The sequence below is a fragment of the Ursus maritimus genome, unplaced genomic scaffold, assembly GCF_017311325.1.
Source record: "Ursus maritimus isolate PB19 unplaced genomic scaffold, ASM1731132v1 scaffold_2, whole genome shotgun sequence".
Lineage (NCBI taxonomy): Eukaryota > Metazoa > Chordata > Mammalia > Carnivora > Ursidae > Ursus > Ursus maritimus.
Genome location: NW_024424452.1, coordinates 68,310,331 through 68,329,788, shown reverse-complemented (window position 1 = coordinate 68,329,788; position 19,458 = coordinate 68,310,331). Strand labels below are relative to the sequence as shown.

The 19,458-nt window shown below is 39.8% G+C and overlaps 1 protein-coding gene across 4 annotated transcripts in view; it reads right to left on the bottom strand.

Annotated features, from left to right (window-relative positions):
• CNST (consortin, connexin sorting protein) overlaps positions 1-19,458 on the bottom strand; it is a 115,275-nt gene that overhangs the window by 65,761 nt on the left and 30,056 nt on the right. For all 4 annotated transcript variants that reach the window (XM_040636094.1, XM_040636093.1, XM_040636091.1 and 1 more), the window contains exon 2: positions 8,259-8,687. In XM_040636094.1, the coding sequence (XP_040492028.1) occupies positions 8,259-8,637 (379 nt within the window). In that variant the 5' untranslated portion in view covers positions 8,638-8,687. The remainder of the gene's footprint in view (positions 1-8,258; positions 8,688-19,458) is intronic.

The following is a 19,458-nucleotide window of genomic DNA, read 5'->3' as shown; positions in this document are numbered from 1 at the left end:
CCTGTTCAAACTTGCCGGGAAGGCCCGAACTGGTTATTACAAAACAATCATCCTTTATAACCTGGACCATGTTGATCTCTCGAGCTTCAATCTCTCCACTGTTGTACTTTCTACTATTTTCCCTAGGTTTATTCTTCCCTTCTACTCTGCTCCAGACAATGTGAATATCGACAGTTGCTGAAATGTGGGATGTTTCCTTCTGAGAATCCTCTGGGCTTTAGTCCGTGGTGTGCTACTTCTAAGGTCCTTCCTTGGCCCTCTCTCCCCTCGCCTTTCCTTAGCGAGCACTTACTCGTCCTAGCTTGGGTGTCCGAACTCATCAACTTCTCAAGGAGGGCTCCCCTAGCCCTTCCAGAACAGCATTTCCACAGCCGTGTGCTGACTTCGTACCAGCCATGACTCCCGTCCTGCTAGACTGAACTTGTCGGTTACTTGGCTCCCATACTGAAGCACAAAACTCAAAGGCAGGTTCACCAGCAGTATTATAGTGCCTGGCATACATACAATGCTCAATTAATGTCTGTTGACTAAGTAACCCTGTATGGTTATACAAAATAATGTAAAAAATATTTTATAAGGGGAAGAATTCTTCCGGGATATAAATTCATCATCTAGGCTATCTTAAAATATTTTTGTGGTGGGGGTGCCTGGGTGGCTCAGTCAGTTAAGCCTCCAACTCTTGGTTTCTGCTTAGGTCCTGATCTCAGGGTCCTGGGATCAAGCCCCATGTCTTACTCCCTGCTTAGTGGAGAGTCTGCTTCTCTGCCTCTCTGCCATCCTGCCACTCGTGCATGCGCATGCGTGTGCCCTCTCTCTCTCAAAGAAATAAAAATAAATCTTTAAAAAAGATTTGTTTGCTGTGGATAGAAAAATGGACCCCAAAGATATCCATGTTCTAATCCCCATAAATATGTTACATTACATCGCAAAGGGGAATTAGACTGCAGATGAGATTAAGGTTATTAGTTAATTAGTTGATCTTAAAAAAAAGGCAGATTACCCTAAATTATCTGGGTGGTCCCAACATAATCACAAAGGTCTTTATACATGGAGGACCTGGTGTGACATTGTTGGCTTTGAAAATGTAGGAAGGGCAACCACCAGCTGAGAAATGCAGCCTCTAGAAGCTGGAAAGGACAGGAAGCTAAATTTTCTCTGGAGCCTCGGGAAAAGAATGCTGACACCTTGAGACCCGTGTCAGAGTCCCGACCTACAGAGCCATGCGGTAATAAATTTGTGTCGGTTTTAAGCCACCAAAGTTGTGGTAATGTGTTATGGCAGCAAGAGAAAACTAAGGCACTTTTCATACTGGGGCTTTTCTTAAAAATAAAGGAATTTTGGCTAGGAACCTTAAAGTCCCCTCTGACTCTACAATTATTTGAATCTATGTAAATCTGGAACTCTTTTATTCTATTGTTGCCTAGGAAACAGCTACCTTTCAGAAGAGATACGATCTGTCTTCTTTGATGAATCTCTCACTGAGGGAAGAGAAAAAGGAGAGGGTACGGTTTCCGTAGGTCAATTTCCAAAGAAATTCTAGTTTAAAAGAGCTGAAGCAGAGAGAAGGGAAATCAGGACTTCAGAATCTTCAAAGTTTACTGTATAGTCTGCATGAGAGTTAAATTGCCATTTATCTACCTAATGAACAGAATGGGTTACAACCCCCAAATATCACTACCAGAATCTAGCATTCTTAGATGGGGTTAGCTGGGCCTTTCCATGTTTTAATTCGAATGCTCTTAGGTAGGTATGCACGGTCCTGCCGTATCCAGGTCCTCATCAATCCCAGTATCTCAATCGTGGCCGAAACTATAGCGCGTACATCACTCAGCTGACTCCGCTAGACAGTCGGGCTTGGGGGCCAACTCTAAGGGTTCTACGAGGGTGGAAGCCAGATCGGTAAAATTCAAATCTGCATTCCCATTATCAGTTATTTTTATGGTGTTAGCAGTTATTACCGTAGACGTCAATTAGGCTGCCAGCAGGCACATGATACCTAACATTAAGCTAAGGTGGCACTGGAAAGAGGTTGTGGAGAATATACCTTAGGGCAGCAACGCAGGGACAGGTAAGCCAGAAAGGAGAGTATCAAAAAAGATCTTAGGAGATAAGAAAGATACTGATGAAAGAGGTAAGATGGACTTAAAGTCAAATTAAATCAATTTCTTAATTTCGTTAAATGTTGCTCCTGGTCACACCACTCAGAAACTGTTCTGTGACACACACAAGACTACCAACTACCATTTAGAAGCACCTCGCTTCGGTAGGGTACTTGATAAAGTGCTTCACGTCCACGCCCAGGATCACTCATTCCAAGGACAACCTTGCAGAAATGGTAGGATCAGCCCTCCTACAGATTAGGGAAAAGGCTCAGGGAAACGAGCTATTTCCTAAGGTCACATGGGTAGGAAGAGGCAAAGTCTTTAGCCTTTTTACTGCGCAAGCCTGACTCCAGCCACAGACGCGTTTCCAAGATTTGTTTTCCTCTACCTTTCACACCCTCCTTGTCACCACCGAGCCGGAGGCCGCCAGCGGAACAAGTCAGGGCATTGACTGTGAGCGGCAAGTCAATCTGGACGTTCTTCCTCTCTCGATTTCCATGTGCTGCCTATCTCTGGCTTCCTGCCATTTGCTGAACTGTTTGGTTAAATGCTTAGATACTGGGTGACTGAGTAAATACAGTCTGTTCTACAAGAACCATCAAACACTTTATCTGAACTTGCCTTTTACGACCACACAAAATTTATGGGTTAATGGTCACCAGGGGCTGGGTTGTGGGGTGGGGACAGAGAAATGGGGAGAGACTGCTAACGGGTACAGGATTTATCTGAGGGGGATAAAATGTTCTAGAATTACATACTAGTGATGGTTGCATAACTATGTGAATATATTAGAACCAGGAGGTTGCACATTTCATGAAGGTGAATTTTATGGCATGTAAGTTACATCTGAAAAAAAAGACTGTAGCTAAAAGCAAAGGATCAGATATTAGCAAGTGTGGGCAAAGATGTGGAAAAATTATATCTCTCACATTTTGCTGGTGCAGCCACTTGGGAAGATGGTTTAGCAGGTCTTCGACAAGTTAAAGAAAGTGTCTGTTTATGATGTAGTAATTCTACTCCTAGGCATGCATAACCAAAAAGGGGAAAACACGTCCACATGAAAATTCATATGCTAATGTTCACAGGAGCATTATTCAGCATAGCCAAAAAGTAGAAACCGTCCAAATGCCCATCAGCAGACAAATAGATAAATGAAATGTGGTATATTCATTGCAGTGGAATAGTAATTGACAATAAAAAGAAAGAAGCACTGATACGTGCGGGTACAACATGGATGGATCTTGACATCATTACAATACGTGAACGAAGCTGGTCATAAAAGACCATATATTGTATGATTCTATTTGTATGACATGTCCTGAGGGGACAAATCTATAAAGAAAGAAAGTAGATTAGTGGTTGTCTAGGGCTGGGATAAATGGGTCATGACCACTAGTAGGTATGGGTTTCTTTGTGTGATGAATGATGAAAATGTTCTAAAATTGACAGTGGTAATGGTTGTATAGCTCTGGGAATATACTAAAAATCAGTGAATTGCACACATTAAGTAGAAGGGTATGGTATGTGAATATCTCAATAAAGCTGTTAAAAAATTTGGGGCGGAGGAAGGGTCAAGGGAGAGGGTGAGAGAGAATCTCCAGCAGGCTCCACGCCCAGTGGGGAGCCCAACACAGGGCTCGAACTCAAAACCCCGAGACCATGACCTGAGCCAAAATCACCAGTCGGATGCTTAACTGCCTGAGCCACCAGGCACCCCAAGCTGTTCAAAATGCATAGGCTAATTTTCATTCCTTTTTAGGATATTTACTTAAAGCTATCAGATTCAACTATAGTGAAAACTTGATGTAATGCAGCTTGAAACTCTGCTTAGCTGACGATATTACAGGGATTCAACTCTCTAAAGGAAACAGTCTCATAGTATAATGACAGGCTGAGTTCAAGGTTTTAGCAGGTTTATAGAAGTGCTGCTTCCAGAAAACCTGTAAATAATGACAGGTCTCCTAATACTTTTGCTCTACTTCTTTTTCTAGCACCAGCTTTTGGATATACAAAAAATTATTACAAATTAAACTAGGTAAAGAGGCATAAGAGTAAATAAATTCACCTTAATATATTTTTTTTAGAAAGTATTGAGAGAGCACCTAAAAAACTTATTTCTGGTCTGGAATTGAATATCATGTTTTATATATCATTTCGCATTTGAAAAGCTATTGTATTATTAGAAGAGTACCCATCTGCAAAATTTTGGAACTTCATTTACTTAGGATCTTAGAATTTCAGAGTGATGGAAGAGCTACCATGCCCATGTCTAGACACCTATGCATGGACTCTCTGCGTTGTTAGGACACAGGGAATGGATTTGGGAGCGACAAGATGGAGACATCTTTAGGCAGCTTTACTCCAGCTAAAAAGATGATGACGTTGAACTGTGGCTGTGGAGATGGAGAGAAACAGGCTAGCCAGAGAGATCTCAGACACATTTGATCACTCAGAAGTGGTGATGGGGTGTGTACTGAGAGAGAACAGGCTCCAGCAATCTCTCTGGGTACAGCGAGGAGAGTTCCCAGGCCATCCTAAAGCTCCCCATTCCAGGTCCCTCCAGGTCTAGCAAGAAGTAATTCTTCCCTCCTGGGAATCCTTCCACCCAGAGTAAAATTCTTCTGCCCATCCACACTTCCCTTCTTTAAAAAAACAAACAAACAAACAAACAAACAAACAAAACTCAAAGTACAAATAAAAATGTACCTCTTACATATAAAAACTACATAGGTACAGAGGTGAATCACCAAATTTTAACCAAGTTTAGAACATACCATCTCCACTCAGGAATCTAAGGAATTCATAGCTCAGGGGCGCCTGGGTGGCTCAGTCGTTAAGCGTCTGCCTTTGGCTGAGGGCGTTCTGGGATCAAGCCCCACATCAGGCTCCTCCGCTGGGAGCCTGCTTCTTCCTCTCCCACTCCCCCTGCTTGTGTTCCCTCTCTCACTGGCTGTCTCTATCTTTGTCAAATAAATAAATAAAATCTTAAAAAAAAAAGAATTCATAGCTCAGAAAGGAATTTTATAGATATATTTGGATGAACATCATCATTATAGAGTCGAGAAAACTGAAGTACAGAATGGTTAAGTCTCACCAAGTGACCAAAACCAGAAGTAAGATTTGAATGTAGGGGTTGCAACTCTTAATTCAGTTTTCTTGCATTTTTAAACTCATTTTATTTAAGATATATAAAATACTTTTAAAGCTAATCTAAGTAAAGACTACCCCTAAGTTTTATAAATCACATATTTCAAATGCATTAGGGCATAGTAATTCTACACATATCTGCTCACTGGATAATAAATGCCAAATAACTTTAAGTAATATAATCACACCTAGGGAAAATGAAATAAGGTCACGGAATGAAGGAATAAAAGGAGCTACGATTGACCCATATACATATGCAACTAGGTCTCAGTTCCTAAAAACATCAAAAGAATGCATTAGAGAGGCACAAATTGCTCTTGAATTATAGTCATTGGATAAATCAATTTATGTACAAATAGCACTACATACATCATCTGTTTATCTTGGGTCTTTTAAGAAAAGGCTCTCATATCACTTTTCAAAATTTATTTTAATTTTCTTTAAGCAAACTAAGGAAAGCAAAGATGAAGGGATCAGTTAACTGGAAAGCCTAATTATGAGCTACATTAAAAAGTTATCAAACCACTTTATTGAATAAAGAAGGATAAATTTATGAACGGGAAAGTTTCATCTTTTACTTCAAATTTAAAAACAAACAACCAAAAAGAAACAGGCTATGGAGAGATCGACTATATTTCTTTTTTTTATAATAATTTTTTATTATGTTATGTTAGTCACCATACAGTACATCCCTAGTTTTTGATGTAAAGTTCCATGATTCATTACTTGCGTATAACACCCAGTGCACCATGCAATACGTGCCCTCCTTAATACCCATCACTGGCCTGCCTATTCCATTCCCCCACCCCCCTCCCCTCTGAAGCCCTCAGTTTGTTTCCCAGAGTCCACAGTCTCTCATGGTTCATTCCCTCTTCTGTTTACCACCCCCCCTTTCTTTGACACATCTCCAAAGGCAAGAGAAACAAAAGAAAAAATGAACTTGTGGGACTTCATCAAGATAAAAAGCTGCTGCACAGCCAAGGAAACAGTCAAAAAAACTAAGAGGCAGCCCACGGAATGGGAGAAGATATTTGCAAATGACACTACAGATAAAAGATCAGTATCCAAGATCTACAAAGAACTTCTCAAACTCAACACACAGGAAACAAATAAATCAAAAAATGGGCAGAAGATATGAACAGACACTTTTCCAATGAAGACATACAAATGGCTAAAAGACACATGAAAAAATGTTCAAAATCATTAGCCATCAGGGAAATTCAAATCAAAACCACATTGAGATACCACCTTATGCCAGTTAGAATGGCAAAAATTGACAAGGCAGGAAACAACAAATGTTGGAGAGGATGTGGAGAAAGGGGATCCCTCTTATACTGTTGGTGGGAATGCAAATGGGTAGAGCCACTTTGGAAAACAGGGTGGAGGTCCCTTAAAAAGTTAAAAATTGAGCTACCATATGATCCAGTCATTGCACTACTGGGTATTTACCCCAAAGATACGGACGTAGTGAAGAGAAGGGCCATATGCACGCCGCAGTTCATAGCAGCAATGTCCACAATAGCTAAACTGTGGAAGGAGCCGAGATGCCCTTCAACAGATGACTGGATTAAGAAGATGTGGTCCATATATACAATGGAATATTACTCAGCCATCAAAAAGAATGATTTCCCAACATTTGCAGCAACATGGATGGGACTGGAGGAGATAACGCTAAGTGAAATAAGCCAAGCAGAGAAAGACAATTACCATATGGTTTCACTCATTTATGGAACATAAGAAGTAGGAAGATCGGTAGGAGAAGAGATCGACTATATTTCTAAGCAGCCAAAGAGGCAGAAGAAGAGGAGACACTCCCCTTCTTTCTCTTGAGCCTCATGCAAAGACTGTTGGCTTAGGTAAGGTGGTGCTAGACTACAGAGTCCCAGCCTTGGACCTGCCAGAATGCTCCAGTCCCACATGTTCCTGATGGAAAATAACCAGAGGGTGCCTTTTCCCAAGGGTGCCCTGTGATTCAGGAAAAAAAAGTCCATAGCTCCAAACTTTAAGTGCCACACTACACACCAAATGAGAAATACTCTGGAAAAAAAGAAAATGGGGGCGCCTGGGTGGCACAGCCGTTAAGCGTCTGCCTTCGGGTCAGGGTGTGATCCCGGCATTATGGGATCGAGCCCCACATCAGGCTCCTCCGCTATGAGCCTGCTTCTTCCTCTCCCACTCCCCCTGCTTGTGTTCCCTTTCTTGCTGGCTGTCTCTGTCAAATAAATAAAATCTTAAAAAAAAAAATGAAAGAAAAAGAAAAAGGAAAAAGAAATACTCCTAATTACTTTGTAACCAAAGTGATATAGATAATGAAAGCTAGATGTGTTTTCAACATTGATATAAAATGTATATCAATATATGTTAACACATACTATTCACTCACTAAGTGACTTGGAAACACCCAGTAAAGAATTTAAAACTGTACCAACACCTCTCTCTCTCTCAAAAAAAAAAAAGTCGTGCGATCGAGCCCTGCATCCAGCTTCACACTGAGCGTGGAGTCTGCCTGAGATTCTCTCTCTCCCTCTTCCTCTGCCCTTCCCCCTGCTCTCACTCTCTTTCTCAAATTAAAATAAAATAAATAAAATAAAATAAAATAAAAAATTATACCAGCACAAAAACTCACAGATGAGATCAAAGCCACAGTAATGACACAAGGATATTTTTAAGGCTGATACTGGTAGAAAATGGTCTAATTTATAAAGGAAGAAGACTATATGTACTTAAAATACCTCGTGTGAAAATATGTACAAATAACTTCAATTTCAGTACATTTATTAGAGCAAATTACTGGGAGTCGCCATACAGAGTGGGTGAATAAATCACGCACACCCATGTGAGGGAACACTGTGGAAAGCTGTCATGTGTGTTGCACGCCACACGGCTGGATCTCCACGTGCTGCTGGAGAAGTAGCTCCAGACGATCTCAAGGGAAGTAAAGCAAAACGCAGGACAGTACGGACTATTTTTAGGTAAAGAATAGTAGAAAAAAATAACTTTTAAAAATACCTTGTGGTATCTTCTTAGTCGTGCCTCTTTTGGCTCTCGGGCTTCTTCTTCCAGGTATTTTTTTGTCCCTTCCCACGAGGGCCTGCCTGTCCTTGGGGCCTTCACAAGAAGTGCTCTCGGAGCTCTCACACGCAGACACTGCACTGCTGGGTGGGCAGTTTTCGTTATTGTTGAGACTGTCCTGGGCAAGCACGTCAGGTTTGCCCATGGCGCTGGCACCACTGCTCAGACACTCCTGTCCGTCCCCATCCAGCTGATTGTCATTTTCATCTGATGCAGAAGGCAAGTGTGTCACTATGCTTCCCACGCTGTCACTGGGATGACACCCATCTTGTGACTCTATCTGTGGATTATCTGTAGGAGTTCCGCTGTCATCCATCAGAGCATCTTTTGTGGAACCATTTATGTTTCAATCAAGTCCTTCCATGTCTACAAAGACACAAAGGAAAAAGCTACTTCACTGCTGGATTCTCAGTGATCTTTGAATTTCCTTTGCTCTTGGGTTGTCTTACCGTAGGTAGGGAAAGGATGGAAATGACCGAGGCTCATTCCTTCTACTTCCTCCGCACTCACAACCCCACCCAACCTCACCGGGTTCGGCTTGAATACAGCCATTCTCCACTCTGGCTGCACGTTTACTACCTGGAGCACTTGTCCATGGAGCCCTGGTCCTATGTTTTTTTAAGTTCTCTAAGTTATTTTACTGTGTACCATGGGGCCACTTCTTTAATGAAAGAAATTACTGGTTAAATGATTACTGGTTATCTGCTAAAATCAATCCCTCATGTTATCGTTGGACACTTAACCAAACAAAAGTTGTATAAGTACTTGTCTGGTTGAATAGCAGCAATATTTGCAAACAAACACATTTACAGATATTTTTAAAATAAATTGAAAAAAAAAGGTATGTAGAAAATTCGGGTAGTATATGGTAATACTCATTACATCATTTACTTCCTAAAAATAAGCCCTGGAAAGTACCTTAGGATTGTCAGCAAATTCCTTTTCTACAATTAAAAAAAAAAAAAAAAAAAAGAGGGCCGTGATTAACTCTAGACTAGTTTAGACTTGGAAAATCTAAATCTGCTCCAAGGATCCTTCTAACATTGTAAAGATACAGAAAACAGATTCTAAGCCTTTTATCAGACATGTTTTGTCCCCTCTTATCGTCCAAAAGTATATTACATTTTAAGGAAAATGATGCCAGCAAGATTTTGAAATTTTTTGCTTGCCAATTAGTATTTTGGGTTTGAATCAAATATAACATTCCAGTAATCTGAGAAAAATTTTAGTGACTTTCTAAATTCTTCAAATTAATAGAAATGCTTATTTGGTGTTTAGAAACATGTAAATAAACATGAAAACAAAGTACAAAAAAACCACATTAGCCCTGCACTGATTGTATCATATGTTTCCAGCATATTTTGCAACTGGAATATTTTATTTGATTCAGACATAATAGTACTGGTTAGCAAACATAAAATTTTATCTAAATTTGGATGGTATCATTTTCCTTATACCACATATCTATATTAACTTGGGTTTAGCCTTAAAATAAATTCCAAATAGAGTATAATTTTTAATTTAAAAACAGTTATTATTTTAATGAAGTGTCTTTGAGATTACTATATGAGAGAACACAAGCTTGAATGACTTTTAAAATGTATGTGGCTAAAACAGACAAAGATCAATAAAACAGGATAGCGAGCCCAGAAATAAACCATAATGATATGGTAAATTGATCTATGACAAAGGAGGCAAGACTATACATTGGGGAAAAGGCAATCTCTCCAGTAAACGGTGGGGAAAACTGAAGAGTTACATGTTAAAGAAGGAAAACTGCACCAATTTCTCATATGAAATATACCCCAAAATAAACTCTAAATGGATTAAAAAGACCTAAATGTGAGACCTGAAAGCATAAAACTCCTAGAAGAAAACATGGCCAGTGTACTCTTGGACACTGGCCTTAGCACCACCTTTCTGGATCTTTCTCCACAGAGAAGGGAAACAAAAGCAAAATAAACTGTTGGAACTACATCAAAATAAAAAGCTTTTGCAAGTGAAGGCAACCAGCAAAATAACATGGCAACCTACAGAACGGGAGAGGATATCTGCAAATGCCATATCCAATAAGGGATTAGTATCCAAAATATATAAAGAACTTGCACAACTCAAGACCAAAAAGCCAAATAATAAAAATGGGCAGAGTAACTGAATAGACATTCTGCCAAAAAGAAAACAAAACAACAAAAACACACCGATAGCCAACAAAACATGAAAGGATGCTCAATATCACTCATCATCAGGAAAATGCAAATCAAAGCCACAAGGAGATATCACTTCACACTAGTCAAAATGCGTAGGATCAGAAAGACAAGAAATAAAGAGTGGTGGTGAAGATGTGGAGAAAAGGGGAACTCTCACACACTGTTGGTGGGAATGCAAACGGGGGCAGCCACTCTGGAAAACAGCACGGAGGTTCCCCAAAAATTAAAGATAGAAGTACCAGATGATCCAGTAATTCCACTGCTGGGTATTTACCCAAAGAAAACAAAAACACTAATTTAAAAAGATATATATACACCCCTACGTTTATCACAGCATTGTTTACAATAGCCAAGTATGGAAGCAACCTAAGTGTCCATTGATCGACAAATGGAATAAGAATATGTGGTATATATACACAATGTAATACCACTCAGCCACAAAAAAGAATGAAATCTTGCCATTTGTGACAACATGGATGGACCTAGAGAGTGTTATGCTAAGTAAAATGAGTCAGATAGAGAAAGACTAATATGATATGATTGACTTCTACGTGGAGTCTAAAAACCAAACCAACCAGCCAACAACCGACAATAACAAAAAAACAGAATCATAAATACAGAGAACAAATTATTGGTTGCCAGAAGGGAGGGCATAATGGTTGCAGAGTTTTTGCTCAGGGTGACGGAAAAGGTTTGGAAACGCAGTGGTGATGGGTACACAGCAGCCTTGGTGTCACTAATGCCACGGCATGGTATAGAGAACAACCGTTAAAATGGCATGTGGTATGTATACTCGATCATAGCAGTGAAAAGAAATTCATGCGACTATGCAGGGAAAATGTCAGTCCTTAAAACTAGGAACAGCCTCGGCTGTCTTCTAAATAGTCTAGTTATATTTATTTTTTTTTAAGATTTTATTCATTTATTTGAGAGAGAGAGAGATGGAAAGCACGAGCAGGGGGAGAGGCAGAGGGAGAGGGAGAAGCAGACTCCCCACTGAGCAGGGAGCCTGACATGGGGCTCGATCCCAGGACCCAGAGATCATGACCTGAGCCGAAGGCAGACGCTTCACTGACTGAGCCACCTAGGCGCCCCTGACATGTATCTGAAAGTACCAAGGTTTTAGTGTACCTGAGAGACACACGGGTCACATGCCAAGGAGGAAGTGGGAGGCAGAGAGCCCCAATTACACTTTTCTCTCGTTGAGTCTCCATCACGCATTAGAAACCGTGATGGCACTTCACATATCTTATATCTAATCCTCCAAGCAAGGCCCACATGGGAGGTACTCACACTGGGTTTCAGATGAAGACTCTCAGGCTTGGAGAGGCAAAAACACCTCATGTCAGCTCATCTTCCTGGAAGGAAGTGTAATTGGATTTGAATGCTGGGCAGTCCAGCAGAGAGGCTGAGAACCCAGGCTGACCGGGGCTCGGATTCCGGCGCTGACCTTAGGGCAAGCTGCCTAGCATCTCCAAGCTTCAATTTTCTCATTTGTAAGTGGAGAACTATTGTACCCACCTGGAAGAGTCATTTGTGAGGCTCAGACAAGGCACCTAAAGCCCTTGGCAGAGTGCTTGGCCCACAGTGAACGCTCAGGAAAAGTCAGCCACCATTCCTTCCCAAGAAACCTCAACGGTGGGCGTTAAACACTAGTAGGTTTATTCGAGTGGGTCCACAGCCTTACTCAGTCTCAGAAACAGAGCATTTCCAGATTTCCCAGAAATGATTTAGGTTCTTAATGATAAACTAATGCTAACCAGCATCGTTTGAAAATGCTGTAATTTAACTTATGATGGGGCTCTCATTTGGTTACTAGAATGCTTAAGCGTCTATTCTGTGCACCCTGTTTCAGAAAGAAATCTAGAAATCAGTGATGAAGGCTTCCGGGTGAGTATAAAATTACAAATCTCATTTCACAGCTTTATTGAGGGTCATGTACCAGGCCCTGTGTTAGACTTTTCAGACCACAGCTCTTACTGAATTTTCATAATCACCCTAGGCAGATAGGTAATTTTTAGTCCCATTATACTAACGAAGAAGCCAAGTTTCATATCTCATCAACAGTCATTCAGCTAGTAAGTTTCTAAACTTACTACTTCCACTTCTAAATGGGATGTGGACCAGCTATGATTCTGAGCCCATACTCTTCACCACTATGCTCTATGGAGAATGGGGAGAAAGTACCTGAAAGAGTATTTCACTCCAGCTGTGGTATACCTCACTGAAGAAACTCCACCTACAGCAGAGGACACAACATGTCTAATGACCAAGAAGTTCAAATTCCTGGGAGTACTTCTCTCTTTTCCTGGGAATTGCTGGATCCCTGCAAAATACCATTTCCTATAGCGCCCACCTTCTTCTGTCGAGAACTCTTTTGGGCCTCAAGACATTTTGCCTCTTACTGTTTTGTATGATGACATAATTTAACTCTCAAAAGGTCACTTTGTAAAGTACTTTATAACAAATTCTAACACTAAGTTTTTCCAAGGTGTGACTGTCCTGTAATTATTCTTACAGGATCCCTACCAATTATTCCAGGACTGGCTCCAAAGCCATTCCAGTGCGCCTCCCTGAGGTCTCCATTCCCCACACCCGTGCAAAACGTACTGCTCCTTAACACTTTGTACCACACACAGCCCTTCCCAAATACTGCCCTGCACCGTGTATTCCTGCATATGTGTCCTATTAGATTCCAGTCACTTGAATACCCATAACCCAGCCACAGAGAATCTTTATTCTTCACGGGATCTAGCCTCGGGCCTTGTACTTATGAGCTACAATGACTGCACAGCACTGACTCTGGCATAGTTTGCTTTTTAAAAGCATGGTAGGGAGTGCCGCTCAAGTTTCCAGCCTCTTGTGTGAAAGCAGCATTCCAAATATGTACACTGTGCAGAAGTTACTCGACAAGTTGACTCTGAACAGCTGAGAATTTCAAGCAAACATATCCAAGTCAGGCTTAGACAAAACTTGAAAAATGACAAAGCTTTGTGGAAGAAGCTTTAAATATACCAATAATTTAGAGTAACAGACTAACAAAAAGAATTCCATGTTGTGTCAAAAATATTCTTGATCCAGGTATAATCTGAATTCATCTTCTGAAACATCTTAATGGATATCTGCTGAGATTAAACATCAGGTGTCAGTCAAACAAAAAACTTAATCTACAAGGATGGTTAAATAGGTATTACTCAATTATTTTACTAAGATCCTTTAAGGTGGGGCACCTGGGTAGCTCAGCTGGTTAAGCATCAGACTCTTGATTTAGGCTCAGGTCTTGATCTCAGGGTCCTCGGATCAAGCCCCACGTTGGGCCCGCACTGGGTGTGGAACCTGCTTAAGATTCTCTCTCCCTCTACCCCTCCACCCCACTCAAAAAAAAATCATTTAAGGAGATTTTGAGTGATATTTTTGTATAATCCATACAAATTAGGCTTAAATACATACTTTTACTTTTTAAAAGAAGTAATCTCTACACCCAATGTGGGGCTTGAACTCACTACCCTGAGATCAAGAGTCTCACGCTCCACTGACTCAGCCCACCAGCTTTTCCCATACTTTCACTTTTGAAAGAAGCCGAGATTCTTAAGAATTAAGATGCAACCTAAAGTTGAAATTTGATGACTTCGTAGTCAAACCAAAATTTAAAGGAAGACAGTTACCAAACCAATAAGGTATTTGGTTAATGCCAAATTCAAATTTGGTTACCCCTAGTCAGCTCAGGATTGTGGAAGAAAGTCACTATACCCATATGCTGTGTTTACTATGGAGATTACATACCTCACTTCGCATTTTATCATTTTACTCGCTATACATATTTCAATACACTTCTATCTCATTGCTAAATCCAAGATATTCTGTGATTAATGCTTTGTTTAGATGTGTACCTGTGAGCAATCAAAACTATGCCTCAGAGGAATGATTCTCAAAACTTTTGCAACCCAGAATAAGAAATTCATTTTCACTGAGATCCTATACACTCAAAATATGTATATATAACTGAAACAAAGTTTTCGTGAAACTAAACACATTCTGATGCATTCTCTGTTCTATTCAATACTATGTCATATCTTTAAGAATGCTCATTATTAAAAAACGTATGTATGTTTGGCTCAAGATCCACTGGGCTGATTTCATACCCTGCTAACAAGCAATATGTTGTAAGGCGCTTTCTAGGAATCAATAGTATCTCAACCTAATGACAACCATCCAAGGACCAGACAAGATTGTGATTATCTCCAAACTGTTTTCTGAAAATGATGCCAATCATATGGAACTCAGACATCAACTTCATTAAAATGTTGTCCCTATCATTTTAATACCATAATTTTTGCTAATTTCTATCATTCTCCTCACCTTAAAATCTAACTAAAATATTTAGCCTGACCCAGGGTCCCTTGGCTGACATCTTCGGCTGTGAGCTATATTCTATTCCTATGTTGTCCGACGTGCTATTCACTAATCATGTATGTATGGCTACCGGGTACTTTAAATATGCCCAGTGAGACTGAGGAACTGAATTTTTACTTTTATTTAATTTTAATTAGTTTAACTTTCATTTATTTTAATTAACTTAAATTAAAAAATATATATTTTATTTATTTATTTGACAGAGGGGGTATTTGGTAGATCACAAGCAGGGGTAGCAGCAGGCAGAGGGAGAGGGAGAAGCACACTCCCCGGTGAGCAAGGAGGCCAATGCTGGGGCTCGATCCCAGGACCCTGGGATCCTGACCTGAACTGAAGGCAGATGCTTAGCGACTGAGCCACTCACGAGCCCTTTGATACATGTCTTTAAATTTAAATTAATTTGTGCACCTGGGTGGCTCAGTCAGTTAAGTGTCTGCCTTCGGCTCAGGTAATGATCCCAGGGTGCTGGCACTGGGCTCCCTACTCAGCAAGGAGCCTGCTTCTCCCTCTCCCTCTGCCTGCTGTTCCCCTTGCTTGTGCGCGCGCTCTTTCTCTCTCTCTCTGTCAAATAAAGAAATAAAACCTTTAAAAATAAATAAATAAAAATAAAAAGAGGTATTGAAAAACTTATGTATGTTTGGAACAAACTGGGCCTATGAATCTGCTTTCACCTGTAACTTAAGAATTTTACAAAGTCTAAATATAGATCAAGCATTTCCAATAAAAATGTGTCCAAATTGAGATGTACTGTATTTGTAAAGGACGTACCATATTTCAAAGACTTCCTTATGAAGACAAATAATGTAAAACAGCTCATTGATCATTTTAAGTACTGATTATATGTTGAAGTAATATTTTGATCTACTGGGTTAAGTAAACTTTATGATTAATTTCACCTTTTAAAAAGTCTTTTTAATGTGGTGACTAGGGAACCAAATTCTATATACGGTTTACATGGTATTTTTACTGGACATGGTTGCTCTCCATTACATTGTCTTGACAGTGTCACGGTAGTCAAAGTCATGGCTTATGGTATTCACTCCATCCCGGCCTCTTTCTTGCTCATACAAGCTATGCTGTAGGCATTTCCTGGCTGAAGATGTTATTATTACTATAATCAAACAAGGTAAATGGTTACTGAAGGAAACAGACACTACCTGCCTTTAAAATCGATTTGTAAGTACCTGTCTACCTTGATGTCCAGGATGTAAACCCCTGGGTCATGTCAACCCTTTTTGGGGGTACTTCTTGATATTCTAAGTAACTAATAAGACAGCCTTAAAGTAATCTTTCTAAATACTTTAATTTCTATACAATAGTACAGTACAAGGGCTCCTGGGTGGCTCCGTTGGTTAAGTGTCTGACCCTTGATTTCGGCTCAGGTCATGATTTCAGGGACCTGAGATCGAGACCCGCATCCAGCTCTGTGCTCAGTGGGGAGTCTGAGATTCTCTCTCCTTCTCCCTCTGTCCCTGCTCATGCGCTCCCTCTCTCCAATAAATAAATCTTTAAAAAAGTACAATACAAAAGTTAACCAGATTGTTTTAATATTTCTTCAATAAGAATAAAAAACAACTTCATAATAAGGAATTTGTTCTTAATATAGAAACAAGAAAGGTCATAAAAATTTATGCCAGGAGGAGGAGAAAGATATGACAAAGTAGATAACAAAACCACAAGAATATAAAAAAAAAACACAAGAAAAATAAATGATCAATTAGAGTCAAATGTGAGGTAATGAGTCTAAGGAAGAAACAACAAACATGGATTTTTATTTGTACAGAGAAAGCAGTGTTCAAATAGAAGAAATTAACTGAAATCATGTGACTCTTAAGACCAAAACAACCTTGGGGCAGCTAAGTTGAGTAAAGAAAGCCTACTTTGTCTCATCTTCCCCAGTCCTCCCTCCCTTAATGGGGCTCAATTTAACATAGCTGACACATCTACAGGGCCTTTGCATTCAAGACCCATTACATTCATGGAGGGGCACCTGGGTGGTTGAGTCGGTGAGGCGTCTGCCTTCGGCTCAGGTCATGATCCCGGGGTCCTGGGATCGAGTCTGCATCGGGCTCCCTGCTCAGGGCTGGAGTCTGCTTCTCCCCCTGCCCCTCCCCGCCCCCTGCTTGTGCGTACACTCTCTCTCAAATAAATAAATAAAATCTTTTAAAAACCCCAAACTCTTTACATATATGGAAATGACAGGTCAAGAACCTCACTGTGGGTATATCCAAGCAGTGCAAAGACAGTCACCACACTCCTCTTTTCCCTCTCTCTTAGACATACACAAGTTTTACCTAAAGGAAAAAAAAAATAGAAGCAAATCTCCACAACTCTATGAGTCAAGGACATCTTCAGGTACCCAGAAACATGTATTTTTAGCAATAATGTCTAACAATTTTTTCAATTAACACTCCTTAGAAATTTTGCCTACCTCAGGCTAATTGACTTTATGATTCGAGATGCTCTGAGATGTTAATGAGTTCTCCATCCCTTGCAGGTAAGGGGTGGGAAAATCACAGCATAGAAAGCTATCAGTACAACACAAGCATTCTCCTTAGTTTCATGCTTAATTCCACACACAGAGGGGGAAACGCGGTTGAGAGGAATGAATCATTTCACTAGGTTCACACATAAGGTGTGCTCACTTGGTCTTAAATGCTTCTTTGCTGTAAAACATTGCAACCACACTTTGAAGCCCCAACCAACAGGACAAGATCCTGACAATACTTTTTGGTTCGGACCATAATGATCCCTTTTCAAACAAAAATTATGTTTACTACTACATATCAACTAAATATTTTTGTGGAATCTGTCTTATTAATTTTTAAACTTAGAGCACTTTGCTATGCAACTAGTAATATCAAGCGATCTATCTACACTTCAATCATTAAAAATACACATAAAACTTGGGGCGCATGGCTGTGTCAGTCAGTGGAGCGTGCGACTCTTGATCTCCCGGTTATGAGTTCAAGCCCCACAGTGGGTGTGGAGATTATTTAAAAGTAAAATCTTAAAAAAAAAATAAAATGTACACATAAAACTACACAATTTGTTTTAAAAAGATAATTCATGCTAATATGGTGGCAAGAGCAAACAGTTCATTAGAACCTTCCCTTAAGAGGCCTGACCAAATACCATTATCTAAATAAAAATGTTGATTATTAACAGTAATCAACAGTTATTGAATATTTACTAAGTATCAGGAAGTGTTTCAGTCAAATATATATATTATATATATATATTTTTAATATACATATTTATATATATATATATAATTTAATCCTCACACAGATCCTACAAAGTAGTTCTATAATTATACCCGTATTATAGAGAAGGAAACAGCAAGAGAAAGATTAAATAAATAGGCCAAGGTCACACAGCTAGTACGTGGCAAAGTCAGGATTCAAACTCAAAGTTCCAGACTCCAGAGCCTATTCCCTATTCCCTTAATTTTAAAAATCAACCATTCTCAGGAATATATTTTGTAAACAAATTGCTAGCTTAAAGGAGACAGCAATACAAACAATTTCTAGTATCTTGAAACGTTTTTTTAGATATATAAAGTTTAGAAAATAGGTTAAGGCAAAAATAAAATAAAACCCACCAATAAGACTATTTACTTGCTGTATTCCTTAAACATGATGAAATCATTTCTTTAGGATTACATATTTATATCTGTTGATCCCTGTTAGAGATCATCGTCAAGAATCTGACACTGTTCCCCTGTACACACTGAATAATTTCTACGAGGCAGATGACAGATATCCATTGAGCCGCCATCACAGCTAAAGAAGAAATAAAGGACAAGTCTCCAAATGTTAACAGTGCACCCCTAACGAGAAGAGAATTCAACACATGTATGCCCATTGTACATGGGTTTGTTTTAACTCATATGGACATATACTGGGCTACTATATAGGTATACATCCATTTTAAAATATACACTGAAATAAACATGAAGAAAGGATCGTACAGTTCTCCCTCTGGCAAGGGCAGACTAACTCATTTCAGACAAACCGTCCTGCTGATCACAACCAGGAGAGCTGGCAGGAAGTTTCAATCTGGAAGCCAAAAACAGAGCTTCTACCAGACTTACAGACCTGCAGGAAAAACTAAAGTTCAGGGCTTGCCAAGAAAAGGGGAGCCTCTGGCTTTCAACTGGGACCTAAAAGGGCTCCTTGCTAGAAGAAAAGGTGAGGCTGAGACAGAGCAACCTTCAGAGGGACTAAAGCCCAGCGGAATCATTGTCATCTCTGCTTGAACTGGGCTGACCTGCTCTAACGTGGTTGCCTGCCAGCAACATAAGTAAATCTCCTCTGGAAGACAAAATCCAACAAAAGCTCAAGTTATCGCCACATGTTTTCAATCATAAAGCCCAGTATATAATCGAAAAATAACCAGGCATACAGGAGATCAAGATTTGACAAAAAACTGGGAAAAAAACAGTTAACAGAAAAAGATTCATAGGAGATCCATATACGTTGGGAATTAACATACAGGAACCTTAGGTATTGTTA